This window comes from Clarias gariepinus, chromosome 1, assembly GCF_024256425.1.
Source record: "Clarias gariepinus isolate MV-2021 ecotype Netherlands chromosome 1, CGAR_prim_01v2, whole genome shotgun sequence".
Lineage (NCBI taxonomy): Eukaryota > Metazoa > Chordata > Actinopteri > Siluriformes > Clariidae > Clarias > Clarias gariepinus.
The window spans coordinates 22,645,461-22,660,439 of NC_071100.1; the positions used below are offsets into that span (position 1 = coordinate 22,645,461).

At 38.4% G+C, this 14,979-nt stretch overlaps 1 protein-coding gene across 13 annotated transcripts in view; it reads left to right on the forward strand.

Annotated features, from left to right (window-relative positions):
• Positions 1-12,545: 12,545 nt before the first annotated feature.
• LOC128517992 (butyrophilin subfamily 1 member A1-like) overlaps positions 12,546-14,979 on the forward strand; it is a 40,262-nt gene continuing 37,828 nt past the window's right edge. For 3 of the 13 annotated variants that reach the window (XM_053491186.1, XM_053491105.1, XM_053491138.1), the window contains exons 1-2: positions 12,546-12,614; positions 12,735-12,799. In XM_053491186.1, the coding sequence (XP_053347161.1) occupies positions 12,784-12,799 (16 nt within the window). In that variant the 5' untranslated portion in view covers positions 12,546-12,614; positions 12,735-12,783. Of the gene's footprint in view, positions 12,619-12,734; positions 12,800-14,979 lie in introns of those variants that run through there. The other 10 variants (XM_053491131.1, XM_053491170.1, XM_053491123.1 and 7 more) reach the window with 9 other exon arrangements.

The following is a 14,979-nucleotide window of genomic DNA, read 5'->3' on the forward strand; positions in this document are numbered from 1 at the left end:
GACCAATCAGATTCGATGTTACAGGACTGTTTTGATCACGTGGACTGGGAAATGTTTCGAATGGCTGCAGACAGCATTGATGAATACGCAGACTCAGTCTGTGGATTTATCAGGAAATGTGTAGATGACGTTGTTCCATCCAAAACAGTAAAAATTTATCCAAACCAGAAACCATGGATAAACAGTGATGTTCGCATGGCACTGGCAGCACGGAACTCTGCCTTTGCCTCTGCTAACACATTGGAATATAAACACGCCACCTATCAACTTCGGAAGACTATTAAGTCTGCGAAACGTGAGTACAGGGACAAAGTGGAACAACAATTTGATGATCCTAGAAGAATGTGGCAGGGACTGAATACAATTATGGACTTCAGAGAGAAAACCAGCACACCGCAGACCACGGCCTCTATGTGTGAGGATCTAAACGTATTTTACGCTAGATTCGACACAGGAAACAACACGAGACTGCCCAGCGAACGCATCATGGATGACGTAAGTGCGCACACAGTGTCTGAAGAGGATGTAAGGAAGTGCTTCAGACAGGTAAACGCACGCAAAGCCGCTGGTCCTGACGGAATCCCCGGCCGTGTCCTTAAATCATGCGCGGCTCAGCTGGCTGGAGTGTTCATGAACATCTTCAACCTCTCCCTCTCTCTGTCTGTAGTCCCAGCCTGCTTCAAGATGGCCACCATCGTCCCTGTACCCAAATCCTCCACCATCACATCCCTGAACGACTGGCGACCAGTAGCCCTGACCCCCATCGTGAGCAAATGCTTCGAAAGGCTGGTCAGGAACTTCATCTGCTCTGCGCTGCCGGACTCACTGGACCCTCTACAATTTGCATACCGCCACAACAGGTCCACTGATGACGCCATAGCCCTGACTCTACATACTGTCCTCACCCACCTGGAGAAAAAAGATACGTATGTGAGAATGCTGCTAGTAGATTATAGCTCTGCATTCAACACCATCGTTCCCTCAAAGCTGGACAGGAAACTACAAGATCTAGGATTGAGCAGCTCTCTCTGCAGCTGGGTTCTCAACCTCCTGTCCGACAGACGCCAGATGGTCAGACTGGGCAGTATCACCTCATCCCCCGTCACAATGAACACGGGTGCTCCACAAGGGTGTGTACTGAGTCCTCTACTGTACTCACTCTACACATATGACTGCGCGGCCACTAGCAGCTCCAACATCGTTGTGAAGTTTGCGGATGACATAACAGTGGTGGGTCTTATCACCAAGGGTGATGAGACGGCATACAGGGAGGAGGTCATTGCCCTGACACATTGGTGCCAGGGGAACCATCTCTCCCTCAATGTCGAAAAGTGGACTAAAAGTGGACTTCCGGAGGTGTAGAGGTGTACACTCCGCCATCATCATCAACGGCGCTGCTGTGGAGAGAGTAAGCAGCTTCCGCTTCCTGGGTGTCCAAATAGCAGAGGATCTCACATGGTCAGTTCATACTGACAAAACAGTGAAGAAGGCGGAACAGCGACTCTTCTTTCTCAGGAGACTAAAAAGATTTGGCATGAGCCCCCGCATACTTAGGTCCTTCTACCGCTGTGCCATCGCTGGATCCATCACGACCTGGTACGGCAACAGCACCGCCTACAACCGCAAAGCTCTGCAGAGAGTGGTGCGGTGTTCCGAAAGGATAATTGGAGGTGAGCTTCCCTCCCTCCAGGACATCTACAGGAAGCGGTGCCTGAGGAAAGCGAGGAGGATCATCAAAGACTCCAGTCACCCCAGTAACCACCTATTTAAACTGCTCCCGTCAGGCAGGAGGTATGGAAGCATCCGGTCCCGAACCAGCAGGCTGAGGGACAGCTTCTATCATCAGGCCATCAGACTACTGAACACTGACCAATAGGTCTCCACTTGTCACTTTCACAATGTCACTTTACAGTCACTAAGCCACTTTATGCACTCCACACTGCACATAATTGCCTTTTTGCACAACAATCATTGCGATCATTCCTTATACATTATACACAAGTAAACACTCCCACAATCGTGTGTGTATGGGTATATACATGTATGCATATGTGTGTATGTGCATATGTAGATATATGTATACATATGTATGTGTATATATATACATAGACGTGTATATGTGTGTATATTCTGTATGTGTAGATGTGTATACTTATGCTCACTTTTTTTTTTTTATTATATATATATATATATATATATATATATATATATATATATTTTTTTTTTTTAATAACACTTGCACTATATTTTACTTCTGTATTATCCATATGTATATTTATTCTTATAATTGTACACCACTATTGCTTGTGTAGCTTGCACATAAGAATTTCACTCACGTGTACGGTACCAGTGTACCAGTACGTGATGTGACAATAAAAGCGACTTGACTTGACTTGACTACTGTGTGTTAGGTGGCAGCCAGTTCAGCTATAAGAGTGGATGTTAATTGATGTTAATTAATGTTAATATGGAGTCCAGGTAGTAATTGGAGACAATTGCAGTCTTGAACTATCAAGCAACTGCAGTTAAGTCAAGTCCTCAGAGAAACAGCTGTCAACACCAGTCAAGACCAGGACCGTCTTTATAGTAGAGTGAAACCATCACCAGACGCATCCCAAAGAGACACATGGGGCATCCATGTGATGAGATCTCTAACCAGAAGCAGGGTGCGTGCCAGGATAGGTCAGGCAGGTCCGGGGGGCAGAGGGATCACTGGCAGCTCAAGAACGGCATGTGCAGCTCAACAGAGAGAGGGAAGAGAGAGAGGTGGAAGGAGAACAGAAGAGGGGAGATAACAGTTAGGGATGGTCGCAGTCACATAATGTATAATGTAATTGTATATTTAGTGTAAAGTGCAAGCAGAGACTGGCAGGACTAACTATAACAGCACAACTAAAAGGGACAGCCAGAAGGAGATACAGACATGAGGGCTTCCTGAAATGTAAAGCAAACAATCAACTCACCGTCAACAAACCTGAGTGATCAATGAGAGTGGGGAGGACAGCATCTAAACATACCAGTTCACCATAATACTACTCTACGTCCATGAGTTCCCCAGATCTGCCTCTTTACCCGAGACAAATCTATTTAGAAAAATGCTTAATTAAATAAGAGATCTAATATTTAACAGTCCTAGCTTCAGTGTGATCCGAGTTTGTGGTATCTATGTTAATTAAATTACTAAAACGGACTTTCTGAGTCTTTCTACATTTTTGCTTAGTTTTGGGAACAGACACAGTCTCAATATGATGAACCCTGAGTGACGACTCTATGCAGCTAGCAGATTGGTTGGTTTAACCTGTCTGTCTGCTCCCTGGCCTGGATTCTGGATTGTTACTGTTTAGGCCTCTTCTGAGACTATGAGCTATATTACAAGAAATGAGAGCAGCACCTTCCCTAGTGGGATGGACACCATCCCGTCCTAACAGGCCAGCTTTGCCCTCAAAGGTCTTCTAATTGTCTATGAAGCCTACTGTACATTATTTTTGGAGCACCACCTGGACATCCAGCAGTTCAGCGTCCATAACCTGCTGTAAGCTATGTCGCCATGTTGCATTGGGATGGAACCAGAGCATATTACTTCATTGGACATCGCCTTTGCTAGTTTAAACACCTCTGAAAAGTTATCCTTACTAATTCCAATACTATGAAAAAAGTAACAAAATCTAGTTGCTATAAATATTTTTATTGTATGTGCGGAAAAGCTATATAATTTAACGCTAATACAAATGCGATACTTTCGTGGCAATGATACAAAAACAGGAAGCTACGTCACCAACAATTACTTAGCCTAAACTAGCCATAAAACAATATTGTTTCCAATGCTGAAGCAAACATGAATTATATTTTGTTTTACAACAGATTTTTCATGATGAATGCATGTATATGTGCTTTACTGTATATTATTTTTATAATAATGAAATGAGATGCCCTACATCGTGTCTTAAAATTCATAATAAGTTTCTTATATAGTTTTTGCAATGTCCTAACAGGGACAAAACAATGAAAGACATGGCAATGCCTCGGTTTAAATTTTCTTAAAATTAATTACATTTACTGATAGTAGGCTATCTGATAGCGTTAATTACGCAAATGTCCTAATTCGTGAATATAACATATCTTCTTTAAAAAATTTTTTTGTTGACATTGAGCACCATCAGAATACATATATATATATATATATATATATATATATATATAGTAATATATTGTGGTGTGGGCGTCGCGGCGGGTGACGACCGTCATGCCTTGCTGCGGGGGTTCTCTATGTGTTCACCCTGTTGGGTAAGCTTGTTTGGGCTGGTGGCTTCGGCCATGTTTATGTGTGTTAAGTGTGTGTGACTGTTGAATGTGCTCCGGTTCATGCTAAGGCTGAATTTGGTCTGGGTCTCAGTGTTGCTCAGGCTATACAGCGCTGCGTGAAATAAAGTACTCCCAGCCATTGCATTGGGCCGCAATTAAGCTCACTCGTCTCTCCAACATCCTTCCTGGTGGTAAAACGCTACAATATATATTACAAGACCGAGCAGATGTCTCTGCCTAAAATGTATTTGCCCAAAATAAAATAGAACAAACAGTAATAAAATATTTAATGGTACCAATTAAATCAGACTTCATACTTGAAATTAATACTTTGAGTGTAATTCACAAATTTATTCAGATTTTGTAAAATAATGACAACCGTTTCCTTCCTAGACCTTTTGTCTAGGGAGAAAAAACTATTTCACAATAGTTTTGGGGAGCTTGAGATCCCTGATAATATATCAATGTGACCGGATTTTGGTTTGTTACCTCAGGGCAACAACATGCTATGAGGCTACTAAAACACCAAAGTTTTCTATACTATATAATAAGAGGATTGTGGAACAAATCAAGCAATAAATACTTTATAAGTTTCATTTAAACAACAACTTTAGCCACAAATGGTTCATCGATCAGTAGCTTAGAGATTAGTTGAGGTGTGTGTTTGTGTTCTTTGGGGTACTGGTTGAATTTTTTTTTTTTGTTTGTTTGTTTTTTCCCAATGCTGCTGAAATCTCTGTTGTAGAGCAGCCAAGCAGTCACGATGGTCATATTGATAAAGTAAAACATCAGCCAGTGGTACCATTTTTTTAACCTGACCAGTGCAATGAGAGAGTCCAGCAGATCCACCCCACCCATATTTCTATTTTACTTTCTTACCACAACAGGACAAGGGACATTGAAGATTTTCCACCTATCATCCTCGGTGACGGAGTGTGCTCCAATGTAAATACTGGAAGGATGACTGAACCACTATACCAAAAATAATACCACTTTACAGCAGGCAAGGTGGTTTCTTCAACCGTGGTCAGCATTTTCTCTTTGCTTGTAATGGAACTGGCTTTGCCAACACACAATCAATGACCACCATGGATTCACATTTTTGCCATAGATGATGCTGCGTACTGTTAAATTTGGTGTAACACATTCACAGAATGACATAAAAGTTGTTGGTGACACAGCCTACAGTTCAAATCAGGGGGAACACATATGACATACCTGTGACAGAGCTACCTGCGCAAATCCACAATATGTACATACTGTACAGTATATATAGTGGTGTTCAAAATAATAGCAGTGTGTTGAAAAAAGTGAGTAAAGCTCCATATTCATATAATTTTTTATTTAAATCACATAAATGCATTGGACACCCTGCACATTCAATTCTGAATCACAACATGAAGAAAAATGTGCTAGATTTATTATTAGTTTAATGTAAGTTCAATTCAATTCAATTTTATTTATATAGCGCTTTTAACAATGGTCATTGTCTCAAAGCAGCGTCACAAAAATGAAAGAACTTTTTAGAAAAGAAAATATGTGGAAGTGTGTATGTGTGAGAAAAATATGTCTAGATAATAATGAGATGAATGAATGATGAATGAAATGTCTCTGATGAGCAAGCCACGAGTGACGGCGACAATGGCAAGGAAAAACTGCCTGAGATGGCAATAGTAAGAAACCTTAAGAGGAACCAGACTCAGTCAGGGAACCCATCCTCATCTGGGTGATAACAGATAGAAATAACATCATGTGTGTTGTGCAGGTGAGAGTTCAGTATAACCGAAGTTATTTAAATTAACATGAAGTCTAGTTTAGCACAGAGAGTCAGTAGGTGCAGATGGGGCAGATGGGGTCTGGATCACTGGAAGCACCGGAGCAGCATGTGTAGCTCCAACCATCATAAAGCAAAATCCAGCTGGAGCTGGTCCTTCTCTGGATGCCTCAGGATCCTTGCAGGGTTGGCCTTTGTCTACTAAAGCTGGCACAATCTTCCGATGCCTCGGGATGGGTAGAAAAATACAGATGAAGAGAATTAGCGTAGTTGCCATTCAGGATAGGTGTACTGGAGTATGGGAGTATGAGGTTATGGGATGAGTTATGTGTATGCCAGATTAAAGAGATGCGTCTTGAGTCTATTTTTGAATTGGGAAACTTGAATTTGAGGTTATGGGTTGTTCTCTTTAGGGCGCGAGTATGACTGTTGTATCACGGTGCAAGTGTTTTATCTCTGACTTTTTTAAATCTGATGGGATCAACAGTGCCTATTGTACCGGTAAAAATAGTGCCCATGCTGCTAGTCACTTCATCTTATCTGCATTTAGGGGTCTAATAAGAATTTGGGACAGATCCGGCAGATTACTTGTGAATCTGTTTTTAGTAGTCATTCATATTTCTAACAAATTTTTGACGTGGGGAGACACAGCTAATCTGTTCTACAGGTAGAGTATATATCAGGAGGTGATGATCTGTGATATCATCACTTTGAGGTAAGATTTCTATATTAGAGACATCTATACCATGGGATATAATTAAATCTAGCGTTTGATTACAGTGGTGAGTTGCTCCATTTATATTTTGTTTAACCCCAAAGGAATTCAGTAAATCCATAAATGCAAGTGCTAAAGCGTTGTTAGCATGATCTACATGAATGTTAAAGTGTTCTGCTATCAACATTTTGTCAGAGTTAATTAATAAGTCTGATAGCAGATGTCCAAATTCTTTAAGAAAATCGACATATGGCCCTGGGGGTCTGTACACGGTGGCCAGGGTAAAATATAGCAAGGGTTTGTAACGTATTTCATTGAGTGCAAGATTAATGATGTGCCCTTCAAATGAGTTAAACCTGGGCCTTATTTTTTGAGTAACCATGAGTAAATCATTGTAGATGGTGGCGGAGTAAGTGAAGATGAACAAATATTAGCCTGTTGAAAAAAATAGCAGTGTCATCATTCATCTGTACAAAGTGATGAATTTACTGTTTCAACAAAAATGCTTGAAGTTTAATCTTTCTTGTGCGTCTCTGAATATTTAGTTGTATAACCATGCTTTTTTTTTTTTAACTATGGTCAACTGCTTCACATCTGTGACAATTGAACTACATGCCACAATTCCTCTGCATTTCTTGGTTTTGCCTCAGAAACAGCATTTTTTTAATGTCAGGCCACAAGTTTTCTATTGGATTAGGGTCTGGGGATTGGGCTAGCCACTCCATAACGTCAATCTTGTTGGTCTGGAACCAAGATGGCCCGGGTTCGATTCCCAACAACTGGATGAACTGCCTGTCCCAAGCCCTGATAAAATGCGAGGGTTGTGTCAGATAGGGCATCTGGCGTAAAACCAAGCTTGTGTTCCAAGCTTGTGTGTAGTACAACAACTCAAAAACTCATAGTTTCATTTACTTAAAACTGGAAACATCATTACTTAATAATTTTGATGTAACTTAAGTTTTGCCAACTTATTCCAGTTTACAGTGTACACTACCCGGGTAGTAGTAGAAAACAAGGCCTTTACATTTCACAAAAAGTTTGCATCACAACTGTGAATACCAAAAGGGACCAGGAGAATTTTTATTTATTTTTTCTTTTTAAATTTAAATTATATTTTCTTTATTACATTTATGTTGTTGTGTTAAATCATTCATACATTTATCTCTTCCTTGAGAAACTATTGATTAACTGTTAATGTGTAATAAAGCCAGGCTGTTAATAGTTTTATATAAACTGGACCAAAATTTATTTAATTATCCTCCAGAGAGTAAAACGTACTGTAGTACATATTGATACCGATTACAGTGTTTTATTACTCCTTACATTATTATTACCCATTACAGATGATACATCAGCCTTATCTTACTAGACAAGGTCGCGTCACAGTTATTTATAATAATACTGTACTAAGACCATCGTACAAAAACATGACCACAAATTTGATGCATTTGAAGTTCTCTGTGGTTTCTGTAGTAACAAGTTTAGCCACAAATAATAAGTCTGCTCAGTCTTTGTTTGTTTGTATTAGGGTTTATTACCATATCAGCTTCACAGGCCATTTCCTGGCAGATACATATTAAACATTCAACTAATTTAAATAAACCAATATAATATATAGATATAATGTAGCACTCTAAAAAACACTGGGTTGTTTTTTCTACCCAAGCGCTGGGTTTCCTCTGTTGGGTCATTTTTCTGGGTTATTTACAGAGAGTTGGGTAGTTTTTGTGTAACCCAGCTGCTGGGTTGAAGTTTGGTGGCTCCTCCCCCAAAGTTCACCGGTGGATTCAGCGGCTGTCAGTCAGAGCTTCGTGTCTCTCTTGAGCTCCCACACCGCTGATGACGGTTTATTTAAGGAAAATTGACGTTAAATACAAGGTCTGTATACACATGTTCACTCACCAAAGTCACATATGACTGAAAAATTATTACTACATATAACATTTATTACTGTTACTGTGTTAAGGTTACACTTAAACTTTCAGGCTGGTCTGAGGTAGTAAGATACCACAGAACCCCACCTGTGTATGAAGGAAACGAATAAGATGTCTGAGCTTTTTATCTTTCTCTGTAGAATGTTTGTAGGATGACGAAACTGTAACTGTAGTATTAGCATGACGCAGGTATTTAGTTAGGTTGCTAGCGTTAGCAACCACATTAACATTAGAACTTTATTAATCTCACTGCTTGAGAGAATAAAATGCTGAGGTGTTACAAAACACGGACCCTCTCACAAATATACACACCTGCTAATCCTCCCGTTTTTCACTAGCTAGTAATTTACTCCGCGGTCAAAATTCGTCTGTGTTCCTCCAGAGTTATAACAATATTTTACACCTTTCCCCCTTTGGCAAGTAGTATGCAAATATGACTCTTGCATGTAAGCTAACCAGGTAGCCTTCTTTAACCAAAGTTGCTTGTGACTCAGACTAAATTAACTATCAGTCAGCTGTACAGATAACTAATAGATGGAAGTATTAATATTAGGGTGATTGTGGCATTTCCTCGGTAATTAGCTTAAAATCAACGCAGACCACAAGATCAACAAGTCTGACTAAAAAAATAAAATTATATATATATATATATATATATATATATATATATATATATATATAAAGAGAGAGAGGGAGAGAGAGAGAGAGAGCTTTATCCCAAAAGCCATGCTTATTTTGCTTATTTTATTTTTGGTAGTAGCTGTCTCCATGTTTTTGTTTCAGGTTACCTATACCCTAGCTTTGTCATTTTTTTTATTTAGTATAAATCCTATTACACATTAAATTGATAGTCTTATTCAGTTTAATCTTTGTTTTTTTACAAATTTAAGGTTGGCACCAACATGGTGGAATACCTCCAGCAGGCTGAAGTGTCAAGGCCGTACCCTACATCCTGACGTTGGGAGATAATGACTAGCGCTGCTCTCAGGCATTCGTCATTCTGGTGGAACAGGCTCTGGAGCAATGCACACTACTTGGGGCGGTGTGCTTCTAGGCATTTTATATTTTTGACATTAACTATTTAAAGTAGTGTGCTCCTGTAGAGGACTTTTTGTAATGTTGCTATGAAATAGCGAGGCCTACTTGAAAAGTCATAGACAGTGTTTGTATGTTAAAACGGGTCCAGGGCTTGATAGTTTTGTTCTGCAGAAAAGATATCTAATGTCACAGAGAGATCCTGCTCTGTAGAAGCTGCCTCAGCCTATTTGTGCAATTACTCCATTCTGCCCTTGCAAGTAATAGTATAGTAATGAGGTCGCTGATGCTTAACTGCTCTTGTGCTTTTAAAAAATAAATGTTTTTTCTATGAACATTTAATAGGATGTTGTTTATTGCATATATGTATGGTTTGCAAAACTTGGAAGTTTTTTTGCAATAGACCAGTATATCAAAGTAATTTAACTCTTTAATAGACATGGGTATTTTTTTTTTTTTTTTTTTACAGATTTGTGAGGTAGAATTAACCCAACATTCCAGTTAATATGAACCAACATCTGGGTAGAACATTTGACCAATTTATGTGGTAGAATTAACCCAGCATTATAGTTAAATATGACCCAGCATTTGGGTTGAATATTTAACCCATTTTGCTGGGTTAAAAAAATAACCCATTTTGCTGGGTTAAATTAACCCAGCATTTAGTTAGTCTAATAGTTACCCAGCAGCTGGGTTAAAAACAACCCAGATTGGGTTGTTTTAAACCCAGCGTTTTTTAGGGTGAAGGAATTTAAAGAGTAGTGGGAAAATTTATAATAATAATAATAATAAACATCTTACACATTCTTACACAGTAACCCTTGCTGTGCAGGATGACTTTTATGCACACACACACTATTAGAAACACTGCTTCATCTGTAAACTTAAGAAACCTCTCTAATGACACACTAACACAAACACAAACTAATGAATCAGTGCAGCCTGACAGAGAAAAAGAGAGAAAATTGATCTTTAACCTCTAATGACACTTGCTTTTGCTTTACACACGCGCACACAAATGTGTTATAATAAACAGTACATGCGTGCGTAAAAGGACAACTTTCACACACACACACACACACACACACACACACACACATACAAACACAAATACAAACACAAAATAAAAGATGCTGTACATGCACACAAGTGGTCACAGTGTTATAGTAAACAGTACATGCTCAGACGGATGTTGATTATATACAGTGGTGTGAAAAACTTTTTGCCCCCTTCCTGATTTCTTATTCTTTTGCATGTTTGTCACACTTAAATGTTTCTGCTCATCAAAAACCGTTAACTATTAGTCAAAGATAACATAATTGAACACAAAATGTAGTTTTTAAATGAAGGTTTACGTTATTAAGGGAGAAAAAAAAACTCCAAATCTACATGGCCCTGTGTGAAAAAGTGATTGCCCAGTGGTTTATCACACCTGAGTTAAATTTCTGTAGTCACCCCCAGGCCTGATTACTGCCACACCTGTTTTAATCAAGAAATCACTTAAATAAGAGCTACCTGACACAGAGAAGTAGACCAAAAGCACCTCAAAAGCTAGACATGCTAAGATCCAAAGAAATTCAGGAACAAATGAGAACAAAAGTAATTGAGATCTATCAGTCTGGTAAAGGTTATAAAGCCATTTCTAAAGCTTTGGGACTCCAGCGAACCACAGTGAGAGCCATTATCCACAAATGGCAAAAACATGGAACTGTGGTGAACCTCCCCAGGAGTGGCCGGCCGACCAAAATTACCCCAAGAGCGCAGAGACAACTTATCCAAAAGGCCACAAAAGACCCCAGGACAACATCTAAAGAACTGCAGGCCTCACTTGCCTCAATTAAGGTCAGTGTTCACGACTCCACCATAAGAAAGAGACTGGGCAAAAACGGCCTGCATGGCAGATTTCCAAGGCGCAAACCACTTTTAAGCAAAAAAAACATTAAGGCTCGTCTCAATTTTGCTAAAAAAACATCTCAATCATTGCCATTTAGATTTCATTTATGGTGCAGATTTAACTTTGGAGTTAAACCTACACCATAAAGTTTAATTAAAAAATTCTGTCCATCAAGTTTTGTGTGATGCTGTGGCAAAATCTGTCTGGACAGACCTACAGACAGAATTTTTTTCTGACTGGTTTCAGGTCCTCCCGAATGCATGAAATGTAAAGATATCAATCATATTGAAAGAATCGAGTGTATTCTGACCAATATACAAACAAAAATTGTTTATTTATTTATATAGATGAGCTAGATCAGGGTTACTCAGCTCTGCAACCTTACATCTTAATTTTTTCACAACTTGACTATGCATTAGCAATAAAATGTTATAATCCACTTATGAATCACGTACTGGACTCTGTACGACTCTGTTTTGACTCTGCTATGAACTGTGTCATCTCATGCAGAACCATCTTGATCTGTCCATGAATTTTCATGATTTACCCATGACACAGTTTTTAGTTAATATGACAAAGTTAAAATCATCAACATTTGATGAACATATTTTATACAAAAAAAATTACTATGATTACAAAATAAATTCTTTAATGACACTAAAGATCATATAATATCACATAGTATTGTGCAAGTAATTCATGTTTGATAATTTTTTCCTTAAAAGCTGAGTACGCATTTCAGTATTAATACATAATTTACTGTAATTTAGTGTTATAAAATTTTTGCCTGTTGCAACTTTAATGACCCCACCAGACGTCCTATCAGATTTCCTTAGAAAAGGGCGTGTCTCTTAAACGGGCCAAAAATGAAAGTGCGCAAACTGAAAGAGTGAACTTTGGCACAACACGTTTACTTTCAGCATCTTCTTAGTGAGAAAATATTTATATATACATCTCAAAGTAAGTGATTATTTAGAATTTTTTAATAGTAATAATGAGTAAAATTTTTACAAAATCAGTATGAATTTACTAGTTATTTAGTGAAACAAACTGAATAAATAATGATAAACTGTCTTTTAGGGACGATTATTTGTTTATTTGTGTGACTCGTCTCACTCTCTACAGCTTTATGAAATCTCAATCAGGTATGAACAAAATCATATATATATATATATATAGATATAGATATATATAGATGAACACGGTGTAAATATATATATATATATATATATATATATATATATATATATATATTTACACAGTGTTTATCTAACTATCTATCTTGCTCTCTTGCTCCTCTTTCTGCATGTGTGGGTTCTAAATGAATTCCATGGTCATGTATTTCTATACATTTAGTGGAGTATAAAAGTTGTCAGATTTTTTGTCATGAAGTTAAATACTGTAGCTGGTGTTTCTGCAAGCAGGCTAATTACCTGGACATACATTTTAGGGGCTTTAAGACACTTGGTGAAATAATGCCAAGAGCAGTAAGCAAGCTCCTTCTCAAGATGACCTTAGCTTTACGAAATTATACTTAAAAAACAACACAACAAACCACAAATAAATACTAACTAGAATGTAATTTCATTTTTTATTTAAAAATGGTCAAAGTTGCTCAAGTTTAAAGAGCACTGAAAAGCATTAAGCAAAATGATTCACAATTCCGAAGAAACCCTTTTTGTACTTTAATTTTGTTTTGCTACAGTCTTTGCCTAAATTTTTCAAAAGCCCCTTTGGGGAGGGACACTAAAACACATCTTCAGCTTTAATGGTGCTGAAGGACTAGGTGAAGAGCTTTCTGTAAACTAAGATTATTATTTGATGTTTTATTTTAATGTATTATTTGGAAAAACAAATTGTGTGCAAGGTGGGAATGAATGCAGTTGCATGTACTCAACTAGGTAGAGAGCTACACAGTTTTTATACTGTATGAATATTAATTTACTCAAGCTTTGAAATTAAATATTTAAACATTTTGAGATACTGGATTTAGATTTTTTTGAGCTGTAAGCCATAATTATAGAAATAAAAATAAATAAAGGTTTGAAGCAACGCGGTGGCGTCACACCTCCAGGGTCGAGGCTTTGATTCTCCCCTTGGGTTTGTGTTTGCCTTGTGTGGATTGACTCCCTATCCAGGGTGTATCCTGCTTCGTGCCCTCGTGTTCCATCAGATAGGCTGCAGGCCTCCCATGACCCTAAACCTATGCCTAAGTGGTATAGAGAATGTTTGAATGAGTGAGTGAGTGAAATATTGGCAAATGGCAGTGCATATGTTGGGCCAATGTTGCCATCAGTGGTTGGCCTAATGTCATTTTGTCAAGTGACCCACAGTGTCATTGAACAGTGCCATTATACACATACTGTAAACGAGTCCTGTACCACCATGAGCTAAAAGGTTGCTCCTGTGTTCGCACTGAAAGGGCGAGTGCGAGAAAGAAGGCCTACAAACCTGACCCAGCTACACCAGTTCTGTCAAGAGGAGTGGGCCAAATTTCCAGCTATTGTAGAAAGCTTGTAGACGGATACCTGAAACGTTTGGCCCAAGTAAAACAGTGTGTGTAAATTTTTTACTAATAAAGGAAATAATAAAAAAAACTTCATTAAATTCTCCCTTGCTTGATTCTGACATTAAGCCAGTGGTTCTCAAACATTTTCTGTCATTCCCCACTTAAGGTGGTGGGTGAATTTTCAAGCCCCACTTGTCAACAAAATGATAACGAAAACAGCCAAGTGTACTATTTATTGAAAAATCTATTTCTAAACCAGTAAGATCAAATAACACCAAGTTCAAAACAGATAAAATACACGTGCAATTGTTATAACAGGCTTACTTTGTCACTTATCTAGAGCTTTCTTTCAAAGAAGTTAAGTGGTTTATTAACGTGGGGTGTGTTGTCGATAAGTGTCCTCCTACTTTGTCTGATGCTGTCTGCTGCCAGCGGTTTAAGACACAAAACACACAGAGGTCTCTCCTTTGCCCCCATCCCCACCATGAATCCAAGTGCAACATAGGCTTCATCATGTTTTCCTTTCGGCTGGATTTTTGGTTGATTAGGCTGATGATGCTGAATCACCTGCTTATTTGTGGTCCATGTAACAAATGTATCCATTGATGTTATTATGCCCACTACATACAGTACGCTACTGTGTTATGGTCTAAAATGCCCCCGACCTAGGCCACGGATCGCCCACCTAAATTCATAGGTTTATGGTTTACAAATGACAAATTATAACAAATGAATTTATTATAACGTAAGCAATATAAAAGAAAGGTTGTATAGGGGGAAAAATATATTAATTATATATATATATATATATATATA